The sequence below is a fragment of the Fusarium venenatum genome (genome assembly GCF_020744135.1).
Source record: "Fusarium venenatum strain MPI-CAGE-CH-0201 chromosome Unknown EDB82scaffold_2, whole genome shotgun sequence".
NCBI lineage: Eukaryota > Fungi > Ascomycota > Sordariomycetes > Hypocreales > Nectriaceae > Fusarium > Fusarium venenatum.
Window position 1 is genome coordinate 6,258,518 of NW_027072130.1, and position 18,231 is coordinate 6,276,748.

General features: G+C 47.2%; 7 protein-coding genes across 7 annotated transcripts; 2 read left to right on the forward strand and 5 right to left on the reverse strand.

Moving 5' to 3' along the window:
- Window positions 1-911: 911 nt before the first annotated feature.
- On the reverse strand, window positions 912-1,729 carry EDB82DRAFT_499936 (uncharacterized protein). The gene has a single exon (XM_025735396.2). It carries the CDS (start codon window positions 1,529-1,531, stop codon window positions 1,076-1,078), a length of 456 nt encoding a protein of 151 aa, XP_025586107.1. The 5' UTR covers window positions 1,532-1,729; the 3' UTR covers window positions 912-1,075.
- A 175-nt stretch (window positions 1,730-1,904) lies between these two features.
- Window positions 1,905-5,150, reverse strand: EDB82DRAFT_499944 (uncharacterized protein). The gene is made up of 4 exons (XM_025735397.2): window positions 3,326-5,150; window positions 2,770-3,276; window positions 2,580-2,722; window positions 1,905-2,529 (listed from the first exon to the last, which is right to left on the reverse strand). The coding sequence occupies exons 1-4, from the start codon at window positions 5,003-5,005 to the stop codon at window positions 2,325-2,327; spliced, it is 2,535 nt and encodes an 844-aa protein (XP_025586108.1). The 5' UTR covers window positions 5,006-5,150; the 3' UTR covers window positions 1,905-2,324.
- A 566-nt stretch (window positions 5,151-5,716) lies between these two features.
- EDB82DRAFT_176454 (uncharacterized protein) lies at window positions 5,717-7,253 on the forward strand. Its single transcript, XM_025735399.2, has 2 exons — window positions 5,717-6,314; window positions 6,362-7,253. Exons 1-2 carry the CDS (start codon window positions 5,776-5,778, stop codon window positions 7,230-7,232), a joined length of 1,410 nt encoding a protein of 469 aa, XP_025586109.1. The 5' UTR covers window positions 5,717-5,775; the 3' UTR covers window positions 7,233-7,253.
- EDB82DRAFT_556041 (uncharacterized protein) lies at window positions 7,254-8,466 on the reverse strand (the record flags this gene model as incomplete). The annotated part of the gene is made up of 4 exons (XM_065609666.1): window positions 7,254-7,835; window positions 8,066-8,181; window positions 8,234-8,360; window positions 8,411-8,466. The coding sequence occupies 4 exons, from the start codon at window positions 8,464-8,466 to the stop codon at window positions 7,472-7,474; spliced, it is 663 nt and encodes a 220-aa protein (XP_065464902.1). The 3' UTR covers window positions 7,254-7,471.
- Window positions 8,467-8,831: 365 nt separating this feature from the next.
- On the reverse strand, window positions 8,832-12,004 carry EDB82DRAFT_545751 (amino acid permease-domain-containing protein; the record flags this gene model as incomplete). The annotated part of the gene is made up of 6 exons (XM_065609444.1): window positions 8,832-9,806; window positions 9,854-9,855; window positions 10,473-11,072; window positions 11,130-11,158; window positions 11,205-11,414; window positions 11,472-12,004. The coding sequence occupies 6 exons, from the start codon at window positions 12,002-12,004 to the stop codon at window positions 8,832-8,834; spliced, it is 2,349 nt and encodes a 782-aa protein (XP_065464903.1).
- Window positions 12,005-13,371: 1,367 nt separating this feature from the next.
- EDB82DRAFT_575308 (ankyrin repeat-containing domain protein) lies at window positions 13,372-14,359 on the reverse strand (the record flags this gene model as incomplete). The annotated part of the gene is made up of 1 exon (XM_065609959.1): window positions 13,372-14,359. The coding sequence occupies exon 1, from the start codon at window positions 14,041-14,043 to the stop codon at window positions 13,372-13,374; it is 672 nt and encodes a 223-aa protein (XP_065464904.1). The 5' UTR covers window positions 14,044-14,359.
- A 326-nt stretch (window positions 14,360-14,685) lies between these two features.
- On the forward strand, window positions 14,686-17,984 carry EDB82DRAFT_536734 (uncharacterized protein; the record flags this gene model as incomplete). Its single annotated transcript, XM_025735404.2, has 5 exons — window positions 14,686-14,746; window positions 15,020-15,935; window positions 16,919-16,960; window positions 17,011-17,289; window positions 17,347-17,984. 5 exons carry the CDS (start codon window positions 14,686-14,688, stop codon window positions 17,945-17,947), a joined length of 1,899 nt encoding a protein of 632 aa, XP_025586114.2. The 3' UTR covers window positions 17,948-17,984.
- Between the last annotated feature and the right edge of the window lie 247 nt (window positions 17,985-18,231).

An 18,231-nucleotide genomic window follows, 5' to 3' on the forward strand; every position in this document is an offset into this window, starting at 1 on the left:
ACGCGCGGCAACGAGACCGAGATAATACGCGTTTAGATAATGATGTTCAAGTTAGAACAGGCCACTCATGCATAGGGTTGTATCTAAACGTGGAAGAAGTTATTGAAATGTCCTTTTGTGGTTTAAAGAAGGGATAAGCATTGGGTGTTGAGAAATAAGCTTCTGTTGAAGGTTGTTGAACTCTGTCGCAGATGTCTTGAGTTGCATTCCTGTCCTCGTTTGCGACCCGAGGGACCATTCATCGCGAATGGCCTCCCATAGAGTCTGAAGCTGACAGTATCAAAGACAAGCACTATCATAGCGACAAGGATACTGTTCAGAATTGTTATGCTGCACGACATTGATCCTTCTCGTCAATCGCAATCCTTAGGCGAACTCTTAGGGTCTTTCCAAAGTCAACCCACGATGAAGATGTTATCAGAATTGCGATAGAAGCTTACCGTGTTGCGCCAACAAGAACTCTAACGCTCGCTGGGCTTTACATAAACGTTGTCATTTATCTTCTTTCCAGGGTTCCTATGGTATTCTAGAATCTCGGTACACGCAGTCAATTGATCGTCAATCGACGATGCAAAAATATCGGGTTCAAAATCGTCGCATATACCCTGAAGCTCCCCACAAAGTCGGATCCTTCCGTAGACCCTGAAGCGCAAACTTTTGTTTTGTGCGTTCCGGGTCTAGTAGTAGTTATTAAAGATGTTCTATTGCGACAGTCAATCAACAGCCTTTGATGTGACCAAGATTGCGCGCGCGATATAGCGATCTGCCCAGGTTGCTTCGCGTTAGCTCTTCAGTGGTACTACTACCCTGTTCGCATCGTACCACTGCCATGTCTTGAACCATGGCACACTACGGATAGGATCAATTAAATGGCCCCTACAATTACTGACACAATTCATTTAAGACACTAGGCGCAATCAGACATTGACTGTATTCATCAGAGGCTGGGCGATAAGTTACATATGTGACAACCGTAATCTGCCCATCCATCATCCATCGCATCGTATTGCGTTGTGGTAATATCATTCCATCTCCCAAAAAACCCATTTCATACTTTTCCATCAACTCCAATTTTTTACTTCTTGGAAGCAGCCTTGGCGAGGTCGGCGAGGGCCTCACGGCGCTTGAACTTGGCGTCAGCGATAACACCAGCGTCGGCGTCGCTGGAGAAGTTTCCGCTCCAGGTGACAAAGGTCTGGCCCTCGTGCTGGCCGGAGGTGATAGGGTAGGCGCGGATGGTGCTGACAACGGAGGTGTAGCTCAGGGCGGGCTGGGAAGAGATGACGCTGTAGGTGATGTAGTGGTCAATGCTGGAGTGCTCCTCCTGCTTAACCTCGAGGACGGTACCGTCCTTGAAGGTCCACTTGACGACGTCGGTGTCGGGAGAAGAGCCCTTGACCCATTCGGAGGACTCGAGGGCAGAGTAGAACTTGGAGAAGTCCTGGAGCTTGATGAGGTGCCAGACGTCGCTGAAAGAGGCCTCAATGACGGCGGACTCGACGACCGAGGTGGAGGTAGGGATGGCAGACATTTTGGATGTGAGTGAAGTTTTTGTTTGTTTGTTTGTGTCTTGACAGTGATGGAAGAGTTCAAGAAGTGGTGATGGGAGGGAGGAAAAAGTAGTAGAGGCACAGTAAATAGAGGGGTCAACTTCAAGTGGTGGGAGGGCTTGTTAGTGTCGTCATAGGCAGCTCAGAGCTCTACAAACAGAACGAGCTGCTCTGCCGCTGCCACTTTAAGGAATGTCATGACTTAAGCAGTCGATGTCGTCACCGTCGCAGCTTCCAACTCAATTCAATCTACACCATCTTTATGCGTCTTTGCGACAAACATTCACTATCATTAATCAACACACACTTGACCCATCGTAACTAAGGGTCCTCGCGATAATATTTTTTTCTCTCTTTTTTTTTTTTTTTTTTTTTTTTTTTTCCCTTGGGTGGGGTGATACGGGTTGAGTGGAACTCACGATAACACGAATTGTCCAAAGAAGAGCCTCCAATTGAGATTCATTTATTACGATACCCACTCCAGCAATTGATCAAGTAATAGGTAACTGGGAGTACAAGAGATGAAATTAGTAGGGCACTTTATGCTACTTATATCCGACGTCTTGGGCTATTTATTTTTGTACCTCAAGGCGCAGGCCAACTCTTCTGCTACGCACTACTCAGACGCTTCTCGAGGTCGTGTCGCAACACAATCACTGTTACCGGTCTACAACACGGCCTAGAGGGCCAATATCTTGACCCAGATCCAATTGACTTAGATACTTCTATAATGACCCATTAATGTTCTACACATACTTTTATTACCCATCATACTCATTCTTGAGATGCAGTTTCAGATGCCTCCCCTTCAAGTTCCTTCTTCTCCTTCTCCTTCTTCTCAATCGTCGTCTGCTTCTCCCACATAGCATGGTATCTTCCACCACGAGCTAAAAGCTCGTTGTGTGTGCCGCGTTCCGCAATCTCGCCCTTGTGAAGAACGATGATCTGGTCCGAAGTTGTGATCGTAGACAGCCGATGTCTGAGAAATTGTTAGTCCATGCTTGAAAACAGTAACGGCTTTTAACTTACGCAATGGTGATGGTTGTGCGCCCGGCTGTTACACGCTCAAGAGCATCCTGAATTTGTCGCTCAGTGTGCGAGTCTAGAGAAGCAGTGGCTTCGTCGAGAAGAAGGATTCGCGCATCTTTGAGAATAGCACGTGCGATAGCAATCTGTAAAGGTCAGCTAAATCCAGACTCCTCAATGCGTAAGAACTTACCCTCTGTCGTTCACCCCCCGACAACTTCAAACCGCGCTCTCCAACCTTGGTCTCATACCCATCAGGGAAGTTCAAGATCCTCTCGTGAATGTTCGCAGCCTTGCATGCCTCATACACATCCTCCTCTGTCGCATCAGGTCTCGCATACAGCAGATTGTACATGATTGTCGCGTTGAACAGTACGGTGTCCTGTGGCACGACACCAATGTTTCTGCGCAGGCTGTCGAGCTTGAGATCTCTGAGATCATGGCCATCAATGGTAACAGAACCGTCTGTGACGTCGTAGAAGCGGAAAAGAAGTTTGAGCGAGGTGGACTTTCCACTGCCGGATTCGCCAACGATGGCTGTCTTTGTGCCGGGTGCAACTGTAAAGTTAATACCGTCGAGGACAAGACCGCCCTTTTTAGTCTGGTAAGCGAATTTGACATTGTTGAAGGAAACTTCGCCCTTGATGGGAGGAAGAACGATGGCGTCTGGCTTTTCGACTACGCCAGCGGTTTCTTTGAACTGTTCAAGTTAGCAACTTTTCCAAAACCGGGGCCTCAAGGAAACTTACCAGATCAAGAAGTCGCTCTGCTTCAATAAGATTATTCTGTAGCATGGTATAGTATGTACCGAAGAAGTTCAAAGGTCCCTGAAGCTGAACAAAGTAGTTGATGAGACTCACAAACTCGCCAACAGTCTGCTGTCCGATAGAGATCTTGTAGGCTGAGACAGCAACGAGTAGCGCAGTGCCCAGAGTGAAGATGGAGCTCTGGGTAAGGTTGAGAGCTGCAAGAGACCACTGCACAAGTCGCTCAGCACGTTGGAAGACAGTAACATGTTCTCTAAACCGCGCTGTCTCACGAACGACAGCACAATTGTGCTGGACTGTTTCATACGCCACAATGGCATCTGTCTTGATAGCCTCCATCTCTCGTGTCTTCATTGCCATGTCTCTCCTTTGCTTGCCACGGTACTTGGCCACGTAGATAGTTAGGAAGATGTAGGACCACATGATGAAGAAAACGATGATTAAAAAGAAGGGATCAAACTTGTAAAAAAACACTACGCCGGCAACGAAGATGTCAAAGACCATAGGAAAAACCTGGAAACAGAAGCTCTCGAGGAAGGTGTTGATCGAGGCGCCTCTACTCAGCGCACTGGTGACCTCGCCGACCTTCTTGTTGAGATGAAACTCCAAAGAAAGACCCAAGACATGTTCAAATGCAGCGGACGACAGTCGTCGGAATAGAGATTGTGATACTGGGATCCAAAGGATGGAACGCGCTGCGCCAAGAGCACCTTGATTGCCTTGGAGGGCACGGTAGACGACGTAAAGGAGAATCTGCTTATAAGGTAGTTTTCCTTCGCCAAGATTGTCGACAAGAACTCCCAGTTGGAGCGGACCAAGGACGTTGACGAGACGTTGGCAGACTAGGATGACGATGCATACAAGGACGATGGCTTGGTAGAGAGGCGAATCCTTGGGCCACAGGTAAGGAAACAGAACTTTGAAACCAGCGAAATAATCCAGCCAGCCCGTCCCTGAGACTTGTGTGCGTCTTGGTTCAGCGGCGGAAGGGGGAACGCTTCCATAACCTTCAGCGTTGCCATTTCCATTCTCCAGCAGGCCCTGTCGTTCCTCGGGCACAGACTTTGGTTGAAGGGATTTCAATTTGTACTCTCTCAAAGTAAATGAGCCGATCATAAGAGCAAGAACAAAGACCCTTGCTGCGCCCAGAAGGTTGGTAGTGTCGACGAAATTAGGTGAGACACGAAGTTGAGGTTCCACCGCGGACAAGACTGCTGCGATAACGATTTCTGCAAGCGCGGCAACACACCACGCTGCGAGGTGAGCGCCGTTCGGATTCCAAGGACCTTCAGGGTCGGGGAGGAGACCAGCAAGGAAATAGAGTAAAACGCCAACAAAAGAGGCTAAGTATGCGCTGAATGAAAACAGAATCTTTCCCTTGATCTCTTTCTGATCCGCAAACACCTCCCTCGTAGTAAGAACGATACTCGCAGTAATTAATCCTGAAAGAACGAGTTGAAAAACCCATATTAACCTCGTGTAGAGACGTTGGATTTTCTCAGTCTTTGACTTAAGTTCGTTGTCTAACGCGTTCTGACGCGTTTTCGGATCGCCATGGCGAGTAAGGTAGAACTGAGCAGATTGGACACCCAGAAGCGTGACAAATAGGGCGCATGGATAGGCGTAGAAGCCTATCTTCAACCCAAGCTCTTCCTTCGCCATGACGAGAGGCACTGATGGTGTTTAAAGGAGAGTTTTGGTGTTGCGTGATGATGTCAAGGTTGCCGGGGTTTTAATGTTCCGAGGAAATTGAGGCGAAAAGAGATTAGTCATCTGATTTATCAGCTTGAATAATGGCGAGATTCTTCTTTTTGTTTCACGGCAATCATTTCAGACAAGTGGTTCGCCTTCTTTATCTTGTTCGTGGATTCGTATTGCCTGCTTTGTTTTGTACTTGTCAAGACTAGCTGTTTTCACTGTTTCCGGTTTGTCCGATGGTTAGCTGCATTCTCCAAAGCAACCCTGTCGCTCTCCATGCCGTTTCCAGGTCTGAAGCGAGACATTCTGTTCACCAATGAGCTTCATCTCATATGCAATCAAAATGGTTGCCTCTTAGCGATTGAACTCATTTGGGAATGGATTCACCAAGGCAACTGAAATTGAGGTGGGGTACTTGAATATCAGGCTATGCTGTTGGTTCCAATACTGTGATAAAGGTGCAGCTCGACGTGTCAGCCGCTGAGTGATAATCAGGCTCTCATCTTCGGCCGGAAAGAGAAAACCGAGCACACACACTCATGATCTATTGCATTGCTTATGTCAATTGAGAAGCAGGCTGTGAGGCACACTCCAATGTCCAAATGAATGCGCATGGAAAGGCACAGAGTGTGCAAACAAAGAGGGCACAAATAGGCTGTAATCTCCGCCGTCTCAATTGCTGTAGACCTTTTCCCTTCAAGATTTTCTACTATTAAGACAAACATAATTTCCCAATGGCAGAAGTTATCGGTATTATTGCTAGTGTCATAACTATCGTCAACCTGGCGAAACCCACTACCAAGTTTGTCAAAGCGTTATACAAAATCGCCAAAGATGATGGTTCGATGGAGCATGAGATCTTGTCTGTTGCGGAGCACATTGAATCTGCATACGAAACTATTGAGCTCGCACGACTTCGGCTCAAAGACAACTGTGATAGGATCAAAGAAATGAAATATCCAACTTCAAGAGTTGCAAAGTACATTGCGAGAGGCAATCTGAAAGACTCAATTCGGAAACTCACAGAATATTTCGAGTGGCAGTTAGCGAAGGCAGAGAAGAGTTTAATAAATTCTAGGTCAAGCAATTTCCGGATTGTGAACGGGATGAAATGGTACCTTTGGACGAACATAGAAATGACTACGATTTTTACCACGTTGGACAGGGTCGTCATGTACCTCTCCATCATGGGTCCTATACTAGAGCTGGAGATTACAACGTATCTCATGGATCGGGCAGAAGGCGAGATAGCTCAATTGTTGGCAGTGCAGATGTAAGTGAGAATGTGGTTTTGTCTTCTTGATAACTAACGCCATCTAGTCATTCCCTACGAGATCAGCTTGAACATATAGAGAGGACTATTAAGAAATCTGTCAGCAGTAAGCGGTTACAGAAGAACCATGGGAAAGATTTCATTCTAGAATTCGACGATTGTGCACCGCTACTCGTCGGCTTATCAGAAAGCATGCGCCGTACTGGAACTGTTCCTAGCGACAAAAGGGCACGGAAGCATGGTGAACGGAGAAGACGACGTAGGCACACAGCAGATCAATCGTCCACGGGTAGTAGTGATTCTCTCCCAACATCAACATCTGGGTCATCACAGCAGACTGCTAGTTCCACCGACTGTTCATCGGTTCAGACAATGCCTATACTCACTGTACAAATGTCTCGTTCACATCATGTGCCACCGATACCGCAGTTTCCATCTTTTCCGCGGTCGCGCCAGACGCCTCAGTCGCCTCGTATGACCGAGATAGCCCAGGCGCCAGAGGCGACTCAAACTCCTACAAGTGATCGGTATATAGATATCGGATCATCGATTGGAGGAGGATGGATAAAAGATCCCGGAGAACCGAATGCGCCACCTCACAAAATCAACTCAATAATGGATCCCCGCGTACCCGACAACTACATCTCATTTGTAAGGGCGGAGGAACTCCGTTTACAAATAAAGGAGCTGGAACAAGATGATGCTCATCACCCATCACAATCAACAGAAACCAATAATCGTGCGGGTCGAGTCATAGGAAAGGTTTCGGGTATAGAATGGCGACAAAAGAGGAATTCGAAACCTATCATGGTGGACTTTTGGGTAACAACGCTGCATCCCAGCAGGATGAATGAACAGCTGGTATTTGGGACCGAGTTTGAAAAGAGGCTTCAAAGAATTGCTGGGATGGAGAGATAGTTGGCACATTCATCGTGAAAGGAGAATAATGTAAAAGTCTCGTCATATGAGATTCGGGTAGTGAATTAAGTACATAATGCTCCCTATTTGCTCCACACTTTGGCTCATCATGGCCAAAGAATAAACCCATTTTTGCCTCGATCTAGACCCAAATTCTTTGGGGTCATAGGCTTGCAACCATGATGGATACATGGCCATGTTTGTTTGCAAACATCCATAAAAAATACATAGCTTTGACTTTACCAGGAAGGCGCTCCTCGTTTCAACTCTGCACGTTTGGTCCCAGTGAGCCCCATGAGAAGTCTCCACCCCAGATCAGTGTTCTTGATGACATATTGCAACTGTTTGTTCTCCAGCAAATCGACGTTCAACTGAATCGTAATGGTAACAGCGTTGCGCATTCCCCAATCTTGCTTGATAGTCGAGGTGTAGACATGCTTCGCAGCAAGTATGAACGACTCGCTATGGTGGTGGTGTGCAGCTTCGTGCTTGAACTTGGAGAGAGCCAGGGCCTTGAGGCCTTTGATGTCGTATTTCTCGCCCAGCGCGTAGACCTTGGCATGTAGAACGAGATTCGATGGTGGTGGCGGAGAAGTACGGGATCTCTACGAACAAAGTCGACCCGTAATGCAAAGGAACAATACTGCCAGAGCCTTGACCACCAGACTGAGTGGGAGCTGACTGCGGGGATACACCGAAGACTAAAGCTGAAGAACCAGAAGAAAAACCCGGAGAAGGAGTCCCTCCAAACGGGGAATTATCCTGGCCGCATTGTTTTTTTTTTTGCTGGATGGAGCGTTTGGTTGGACTGTTGAGTAGAATTGTTCTCAGACTTGGGGGCAACAGGCGCCTCTTGAGGAACATAGTTTTTGAGGTAGAAGTATCGGATCACCATTTTGACAGCTACAGGGTCATCGTCGGGAAGGTCAATAATGCCAGTCTTTGCCTTCTATATGAGTAGTTAGCGCTTTCGTATATAATTTTGCAAGTGGCCAACGTACCTTGGACTCGCCATCACAGGCAGCGGCGAAGAAGGGGGATCTGGTACAGACGATCGCTTTGTGGACTGCATGAGTATCTGTACCACAGGTGATTGTGAGATCGGAGTACGCGCCCGTGTCGAGTAGTCTATAAACATTATGAGGATCTCACTTACGGCCCCGGGGATGAAGACTTACTTGGAGAGAGACTCGTCATGCTCATCATACGAACTAGCAATATGAAAAGGCTCCATGGCGAAGGCGATGCACTGGAGTGAGAACAAACACTCCTTTGCGATGAATAAAGCGTAGGTTGGCCATGCAAGTGAAGGAAGAAGAAGAAGAAGAAGAAGTAGAGAACGAAGAGCAAGAGTAAAGGGAGAGGAAAAATGGAAAGGTACAGCGCAGCCTGCACAACAAGCACCGTCACTTCACTGCCAGTGACAGCACTGCAAGCAAACTGTTGCCTGGAACCCCCCGAGCAAATATACCGGAACAGCTCACTTGATTAGTAAATGAAATTAGTTTCTGTTCCAGATCAGCCATGGAAGATTAACCCTCGAGAGGCAAGAGCCTCTTCCACTGCTGAGTGTTTACCTAATTATCGCGTTCCCTGACTCTACAAAACATCTTTCAAGCTCATCATGACCTTCGAGTACGCCATATCTCTCGCATCAGGGTTGAAGAACTCACGGCTAGTTGTTTTGTCAAACGCGTGAGCCCCTTGAACCATAACATCTTCAACATCAACGCCACCTCGCACCAGTTTCTCCCCGATTGCTTCGATCTCTGGCGTAAAGACATCCCCAGAACAGGCAAACAGCACAACACATGCAGGGAAAGACTTCGTGTCAGCGTACATCGGTGATGCCCTGGGTGATTTGCGGTCGTCATCTCTGGGAAGATATGCTTCTGTGATGAGATGTTGGAACCAAAACGGCAATGGTCGGATGGGGTTGGCCACAATCTTCTGTTCCGGCAGAATGGTGAAGTCTACACCTGGATAAAAAGAGTATACCGCTCGAATGTTGATGTTGTTAAACTCGCGTCTGATTTCGGAGGAGGCTACCAATGCCAAGTTTCCGCCTGAACTGAAGCCTGATAAAGCAACGCGATCAAGGTCAAACAGTTGCGACTGACTCTCAACCCATCGCAAAATATCCTCGGCGTCTTCGACGGCAGCAGGGAAGGGATCTTCTGGTGCTTTACGATAATCTGCGTCGAGAACAAGAATGTTCCGCCTCACAGCTATCTTCTCACAAAACTCATGGTCCATACCCAAGTTGGGCAACATGCATCCGCCTCCATGCCAGTTGATGACCAGGCCACGCTTGTCACCGTCGGTGTAGTCTGGGGGATAGTAGATCCATGCATCTATGAAGCGGTTCAAATCGCGTGATGGAATGCGCACAAGCTTGCGGTTGCAGGTTGGCGAGGGTTTAAAGTGAGGTCTTGTAGCGACTTGATTTACAAGACGGAGGAGTGTGACGATGATTTTGAGGCGAACGTATTGCCAGAATGTGTGGGTGGCCATTTTAGCAGTGTTGTGATGGCCGTATATCAAGGTTGGGTTGCCAACATGCTTCTCACGTAGCTGTGCCAAAGACATGACGACGGGGGCGATGTTCTTTTATATCACACATCTTACATCAGCCTATCAGTCCTTTCGAATGGGTCCGTCGATCATCTCCACTCGCTTATCGGCCGTGAGTCATCTGCCGAATAGCGTTCCATCAATGTTCAATACGCTCCAATACGCCGCGTATTCGTGGTGGTGAAGAAACATTAGCATATCATTTTGAGTCTACATATATTTAACCAAGCTAGCACATATGATTGTAAAGCCGTTTCCACAGAGGCCATGCTTTTCGTGCCTGCTCCTCCTCTTCATTCCATACCTGCAGGTATCTACGACCTGTATGAATATCTATATCTTTATCTCGAACAATTTTTGTCCCCACCCAGATTTTATGTGCAAAGTAAAAGGCGATAATAACAGGTACTGTTAGAATCTGCAAAAAGAAATTCTTGATGCGTTCAGGCGTTGTGAATGGTGCTTGGTCCGTAGGTTGGATGGGTGATATGGCCACCCAGAATTGGAGGAGTAATACAGTGGTGTAGGCAAACAGAGCTACCCATGAGCCCCAAACGCCTACTTGCGATTTGAAAGCTAGTTGGGATAGCTTGTAGCCTGAGAGTTGCCATGCTTTTCGGAAGCGGATGTGGCAGACACATATGGATGCCCATGTGAACAAAGTACTTAACCCGCTGATGGCGAGAAGCCAGTTGAAGATTTCGTTGTGGATTTCGGAATTCGCGACGAAAGCAAGCAGACCTACCGTTCCGCAGCAAATAATCGCAATGAGAGGTCGTCCAGTCCGGTCGATGTAGGCAAAGATCTTGGGTGCTAACGACTGCTCTGCCAACGCGGCAATTGTGCGCGACGAAGCATACACAGCCGTGTTTCCAACCGATATCAAACTAATGAGAATAACAGCATTCATAATATCGGGTAAAATATCCGAACCGCTCATCTCGATGGCGATGACGAAGGGACTGGCTGCCGCATCAGATCCGTACTTGGCACCCAACAGTCGCGGTTCATTATATGGGACGAGCAGACCGATAAGAAGAATCGAGAGGATGTAGAAGAGGGATATGCGCCAAAAGACCTGCTTTACGGCTGCTGGGAGAGACTTTTTCGGGTTGCTTGTTTCCGCGGCGGCGAGACCGACCATTTCTGTGCCGGCAAAAGAGAATGTTGCAGTAACGAGGACACTTGCGAATCCTTTGAAGCCGTTGTTGAAGGCGCCTGGGTTCTGCCAGTGACTGAAGCCAATGTAGCCGCCTTCTGGTTCGCCTTTTAGAGGTCAGTATAAATTGTCTCTGGCTGCTTCACAAGGTTGGTGGGACTCACCTGCTATGTTGATAATTATACCAAGGAGACTAAAGACTGTCAGATTTTGACTTGGTGAGATATCAGGCAACCTACATGAAGCCCATGACGGCGGTGATCTTGACGGCTGAAAAGATAAACTCGGCCTCTCCATAGCCTTTCACACCGAGTAAATTGATGCCGAGAATGAGAAAAAAGAAAAGGATGATAAACATTGACTTGCTGGCATCTGGGTTCCAGTAATTTGTCGTAAATGCACCGGCGATAATCTCAAGTGGTAAAACTATGAGATATTGTAATGTGTAACTGAAGAATGTTAGTTGGTGTTGATGAAGGTAAGATTGATTTGATTGATTGACTGACTTCCACCCCATTGCAAACCCCCATGATGGGTCTAGAAATCTTGTTGAGTAATTCGAAAAAGACCCTCCAACCGGAAACGCAACACTTAATTCTCCAAGAGCTTGCATCGTAAAGAATTGCATTGTGCCCATTGTCACAAAGGCAATGAGTAGCGAAGCCGGTCCTCCCCGAAATAACGCCACGCCGCTGGCGACAAAAAGACCGGTTCCGATAGACCCTCCGAACGCGATCATCTGCAAGTGTCGATTTTTGAGCTCACGGGCGAGGGCGGTGTTGGCAGAATTGTAGTTGGCTTTACTCATATTGAAAAGCCTTCCATTTGTCGCGTACGACGTGTTGTAGCTGCTGAGTGAGTACTCATCCTCAGACCGACTCGGCGGCGGGGCGCGTGTGAAGCTTGTTAGGAGTCGGTGCAACGCGCTCGGAGAAGATGAGTCTGGGCCGAGATTATTTGATGAGGGTTCTGGTGCTGGTAATGTCTTTGGCGATGGCGGAGGAATGGCCTGCATCTCGAATTCCCTCTGATAGGCCATGTTGAAGTCTGACTCTGCCTCTCTTCTCTTCCACAACACCTGAGAGATACCTGGGGCTGGGATGCGAGACGGGGCGAGGTGAGCTGAAGAGCTTAAGACTTCCTGATCAAGGGTGAGATTTTCGTCCCTTTCTTTTCCCCAGGCTTGTTCTGATGCACGTGCCGCTTTGCCACATACCAGCTAAACTCATGCCGTACTAGATCGGTGATGGGACACAGGGGTAAGCGAGGGTACGGACGAATCATTGCAGTTCCGCACTTGACGGCAAGTCCGTTTGCGGGACAGGGAATTGTTTATTGTCTTGTTTTTGTCTTTTCTCAAGTTAGGTCAGGGGCAAAAGCAACAAACTAGCCATGTACCTCTCTGACCATGTACGTGTGAGAACAAGGAAACTCGCATGACGGATTGCTGACAGTTGACGTTGCACCATTCATGATTCATGCTCTAGTCCGCCGCGTATCAGCCGTAAACTCTAATCAATTCCCTCATCTCCGGTTAGGTATTTATTTCCTATTTCCGTTACCTTTTTTCTTTGCTATCCCAATTCTAATTCCGATAAATAGAGTCTAGATCGAATCCGCTTTGGCGATCGAGAGCGGGAGCGGACTTGCAACGCACCGGCTCCGTCTCTGCTGGTCTGAGCTTTTGGCTCGGACAACGACAGCTGATAAATAAAGCGAATGAATAAGCAGTTGATCGGTTAAATATTGACTTTACCTCGGAGTTCAATCCGCCTCTCAGCGTTGTTCATCGAATTCCAATCGCGAGTCAGGTAAACGCCTCCCCCAGACGCCTATCTTTGACCTGTGGAAGACTGATAATCATGATGTCTTTGATAGATGGCCACGTGGTTATCATTTTAGCATTTTGACATTAATCATTCTTACTCACTAACCTCCAGCTGTTGCGACTATTTTATTGCGATATTCTTGGAACGGGCCACGTCTCCAGTCTCTACACTAGGTATAATTGATGCATGCAATTCTGTATCCCTTTCTAGTCTGGATATTGGCTTTGTAGTTAACATGAAAATCGGTATTGACCGCCTGACCCCCAGCTTCCCGTCGGAATGGAGTTGCTTGCCGTCTCTGTTGTCGCACAACAGGGATATCAAAGATCTCTTTCCCATTCGACCCTACAAGACATCAACAGGGCTCAGAGTATTGACCGCTGGAAAGTGACGGGTCTTGAAGTCCGTCCCAATTTGTAAAGATATATCGGTCTCAGCATAATGTCACTATTGTTCAATACTATGGACTAATATGATATTAAGTAGCTGATGAATGTAAATAGTAAACCAGGCTTTACGACCCTTTATTTTTCACTATTTATTTTCCAACATTGCCACCATCAAATTATCCTCTCTTCTAACAGCCCACATCCACGCTGTCTGTCCCTGAAGGTCTTGAGAGCCTAAAACAACCCTCCTGCTTTCTAACATCAATTTTACTAACCCCCCTATGTCCGAACCTGGCAGCTACGCAAAGTGCTGTTTGGCCGTCTTCAGTATTTTTAGACTCCAGGTCAATACCTTGCTCTCGAAGAAGAGGTTCTACTACCGCTTCGTGTCCCTCTGCTGCAGCACACCATAGCGCCGTGCGGCCGTCATTTGCATCTCGAAAGTTGAGCTCAACGACTCTATGGCGAAGCAATTCCCTCACCAGCAAATGATTGCCTCTAAATGCAGACCACCATAAACTCGTCACATTATGTGCATTTGCATCATTGTCTGCTTCTCGACTGCCTGTAACTATATCCACGATATTTGTCATCGGATATGTACGAAGAAGTTGCGCGATGGAGTGGTGTCCGAACTGGTAGGCAATCGAAAGAGGCGTTTTACCAGGATCTCCGGCTTTGGAATCATCTTGAACGTGGTCGTATTCAAGGAGTATTCTCACAACATCTTCATACCCATGTAGAGTGGCATAGGCAAGGGCCGTGTAACCATGTTTATCCTCCGCGATTGGATCATTGCCAGGAGTGCGCAGGAGAAGTTGCACAATGTCACCATGTCCTTTCCTTGCAGCATGAAACATTGGCTACCGCTCATCTTTGTCGAGCATGTTAACCTCCACATCAGGTTGACATAGAAGCAGCTGGACCACATTTAAAAATCCCCCCTCTGCTGCATAGGACAATAGTGACTTTGCGAATTCTTTGCATCCTAGGTTGACATCTGTTCTCGCGTTTTGCACGAAACGTTGCACAATCCCAAGCCGCCCGTTTCTGGCAGCTCTGCAGAATGGAGACAGTCCCTTATCCTCGTCTCGAAGATTGACGTCTAGATCCTCCTGGCGTAGAAGGAACCGGACAAGGCCTGCATACCCCGTTCAACGGCCGCGGACAATGGGCTGCAACGCATTGCCGTTAAAATATTACCATCCATTCTGAATCTCCCTGATCGAAGCAGGGTCAAGACGTTTATCTCGTCACCCCACTGGAAAAAGAATTCCAGTATGGATGAACCATGCATTCGGTTACCGGCAAGGAGGTAAGCTCGAATCAGTTGGTCAATTTCGGGTTGAGTCGGACAATATATGTCGATACTTTCGGCACTATTAGAAACTGTTGGAGATAGAAGACCAATAAGTGCATCGTAGTGTCTCTTGAATAACGCTTTCCGAACAGGTGAGCCTGGATCCCCACTATCAACGTCAAGGTAAGAATTCGCTTGTAACATGGCTCTTATGAGAGACCCCAGGTCCATTTTTGCCAGAGTGTACAGCAAGGTTGAACCAAGTGAGCTAAATGTCCCCAGCTTTAGGAAAACCTTTCTCAAGTACATCCAAGGCCGAGGCTGAAAATTCTGGATAAAGGATACATGACACCGTCCTGAATGGGTAGCTGGCTGGTTGAGAAGGAATGGATACCTCAGGTTGTCTCAACTTTCGAAAAACTTTCTCAATGTCAACACAATTAACAATATCCGGCGATCTCAGAGTCTATGGCCTCTAAATGCATTGCTATCTTGTACACAAATCAAGTTTCACGCCACTAATCAAAGGGATAAAGTCTATGCGCTGCTTGGCATAGCGGCAGAATGTGAGAATTCGGCCAAGGTTCCAGAATCTCTGCGCCCAGACTACAGTCTAGAGACTGAAGAAGTATATCAGAAAGTTGCTCGATTCTTGTCAGAACGCAACGGTTCCCTGGCTATCTTGACCCGTGCGCGTGGTACCGCTGGTAGTCTTTCGAGGAAACAGGGATTACATGACCTCACAAAGCTGCCATCATGGGCCACTGACTGGAGTGACTATCTGGTATCCAATAGTGATATTTGGACAAGTCTTTCCTGGATACGTTATACGATTTACGATGAGTCTGTGATGTTTGGGTTCCCTAGACAATACGCTGCATCCCTCAACCAACGACTGAAACTCTTTGATAACGAAGGCGGCCCAGCCCTGGCTGTCGGAGGCGCGATAGTTGGAGATATTGTGCGCAAGGTCTCTTTTAGCAACAATGAACAGACCAAAGAAGATTCCGGGTCTTCCCTTGACTCCAAACTTGGATCGATATGGGATTTGGCGTTTTCGGTCTTGAAGCCAACCGACGTGGGAGGCTTTGAGTGTTTAGCTGCATGTTTAATGGAGGTCACCACCACCGATCAACACGGACTCACTGGGCGAACGTGGGAACAAAGCTTCAAGGATGGGTTAACCTACATGCTGCGTCTTCTTGACAAGGCCGACTTGGCTGGGAGCCAGAACGCAGAAGCCGTGGCCCATCTACGAAATCTTGCATTAGGCGGGAACGCTCAAGAGTATAGGGTCTTGGCAGGAACATTTTGCTTTCACAGATGTTTCATCATCACTTCTACGGGGCATATCGGCATAGGTCCCTCTGGTGCACAGGTGGGCGACCACGCTTCGATTATTCATGGCAGCGGAGTTTTATATGTTATCAGAAAGACGGGAGAAGACTTTACGTTTGTTGGTGAACTGTATCTCGACGGCTATATGGAGGGACAGGGACTACAAGTTGAAGAGCAAGTACTGAGACTAACCAAACAGACCGGGGGGAGGTTAAATTTAAGAATGTCAAGTTTGGATAATAGAATCCATTCATATTTTCTCAACATTCGATGAGTAGTCACATATTCAATGTTCCATTTCGCGACCGGAATTATTCAGTACGAATAGCCGTTGTGTCATTTGCTTGAGCAAAGGCCAGTGTTATCGTCGTGGTACTGTCTCGTGCAAATCCACAAGCGATACTCTTGGGATGCGTGTTAGATCAGCTGAAAGAGGTTTAGATGGTCACAGCCGGGGTGATGAATAACTCTTACAGCACTTGTTTCGCCAAGAGTCACTACACTTATTAGTAGCGCACGCTGTAATTAACTGAGGCACAGCATTTGCGAAGACATTGTCTCAAAAGCAACAAAGAGCTAAATAGATACTGACCAGCACATCAAGAGGTGAAACTTCTATTAATGCAAGTTGTGTCTTGAGTCTAATGACGATAAACGCTCTTGTTATCGAAAAGTGACAGTTTCTCAAAACATCATTTGCTCTCGGGCCTTGAAAGCCAAGCAGCCAAGTCGGTTATCGGCCCCAATGTGTCGGCGGAGCTTGATCCTTCAGCCATCAGCAGACCAATAGTGACATAGACCCCTATTATAGCACTACAGAAACCCCCACACCGATAAAACAGTAAGAACGGACAGAACTAGAAGGCCCGTTAGCGAGATTAAATTGTGCTGTGCCTTGGGAACGTACATAAAAGTAGTGTAATTCCACTTTCCTTCTCAGGTAACTTTTTACTAGCTGCTTCAGCCTTACAAGCCACAAACAATACAATGTTGGCTGTCAAACGTCTAGCCCTGCATGCAATCCTATGCTGTCTTTTGGCACTGGGTCTAGCTGAGGAGGATGAGAAATATGATCCTGCTACTAACTTTCGTCCAAGCAATGTGACAGGCCTGGGTGACTTTTACACCTGGGTCGGATCGTGGGTCCCACATCCTTAGATAGCATCGGAAACTTGGCTGACGTTAATAGATACTACAATGCCACTGCAGAAGTTGATGTTGAGTTTGCTTATCAATACCTCACCCCTTCCGACGAAGTATGCCCAGAGCTCAGAAACTTTACAAGCACTTTCAAGTATGACGCTATTCTCAGTGTTCTTGAGCGTGGCACCTGGAACGGTGGCAACAATTCGGTCATATTCTGGTTGACACTCATGCCACAAACTTCGTCGCCATTCAATGTGTCTTCCTTGCCCCAGAACTTTATGTATGAAAAGGACAATCTTTCAATCCCCATCTATTCGGCCGAGTAAGTCTTTTTATATCCTCGACACTATCGATTGTTTTTGGGCTAACTTGTATCCAGCCCGACCCCAGGTGGTTACTGGCGTCCACGTAACAATGTTTTCCCCGACGAATTCAACTTCACAACCACTCAGGTTTCAAGTAAAGCTTACAATCTGACGGCAACAATGTTGAATACTGCAAATGGCGGAAGCGCATCAGCTTGGAGCAATGTCACCATGCCAACATGCAATTCCACTGAATGGACCAATGACTATAGATTCCATATGACCAGATTTAGGTCGTATTTTGCAGAGGATTGGGACGACTACAAGTACCCTGAAGTGAGCGTGCAGTTTGACGACAAGACAGCCAATCTGACACTGGATGGTACTTTCTACGCGAAGCCATATCGACAATCCAATATGACTGGTCAACCTGTGGGTGGCAGCCCCGAAGTTATTGGTTATGTTTCAGTCCGTTTCGCTGGAGTTGTGGACGAGTACCATTCTGATGCTCTGAGTCTCAATGAGAGTACGCCCTCATGGGAGCGCACTGTTGGGTTCGAGAGTAATCCGTCAAACATTGGATACGGGGAGAGTGATGGCAGTGTGGGCAAGATGGTTTCCGGTTCCATTTTGACATTCATGGCTGTTGTATCCGTCACTATGGTACTTTTCTAGAATGGCATATAGCGTATAATCGTATTTTTTTATCGCCACTTTAATGTCTCGTTCCCTATCCCTGTACAGGGAACTACTTGTGAAGCCTACAAGATCTGCAATAAAATGACGAGGACGCTCCAGAACAGTGGTGGCGCATGCAGCTGAACTCTTAAACTGGGTACCCTTGCAGCAATCCCTGCAGTCCCTCATATCAGTCTTCGTCTCCCATGGAGAAAAAATGCAGATTTTTCCGCTCAATGAAGATGCAGAGTCGAATGGTCGGATGCCAAACCGTTACATCT

Bases quoted from the DNA above. Each gene is read 5' to 3' on its own strand.
- EDB82DRAFT_499936 (XM_025735396.2), bottom strand. From the start codon at position 1,531: ATGTCTGCCATCCCTACCTCCACCTCGGTCGTCGAGTCCGCCGTCATT.
- EDB82DRAFT_176454 (XM_025735399.2), top strand. From the start codon at position 5,776: ATGGCAGAAGTTATCGGTATTATTGCTAGTGTCATAACTATCGTCAAC. The intron at 6,315-6,361 runs GTAAGTGAGAAT...AACGCCATCTAG, and splicing joins CAATTGTTGGCAGTGCAGAT to TCATTCCCTACGAGATCAGC.
- EDB82DRAFT_499944 (XM_025735397.2), bottom strand. From the start codon at position 5,005: ATGGCGAAGGAAGAGCTTGGGTTGAAGATAGGCTTCTACGCCTATCCA. The intron at 3,277-3,325 runs GTAAGTTTCCTT...TAACTTGAACAG, and splicing joins CAGAGCGACTTCTTGATCTG to TTCAAAGAAACCGCTGGCGT. The intron at 2,723-2,769 runs GTAAGTTCTTAC...TGACCTTTACAG, and splicing joins CGGGGGGTGAACGACAGAGG to ATTGCTATCGCACGTGCTAT.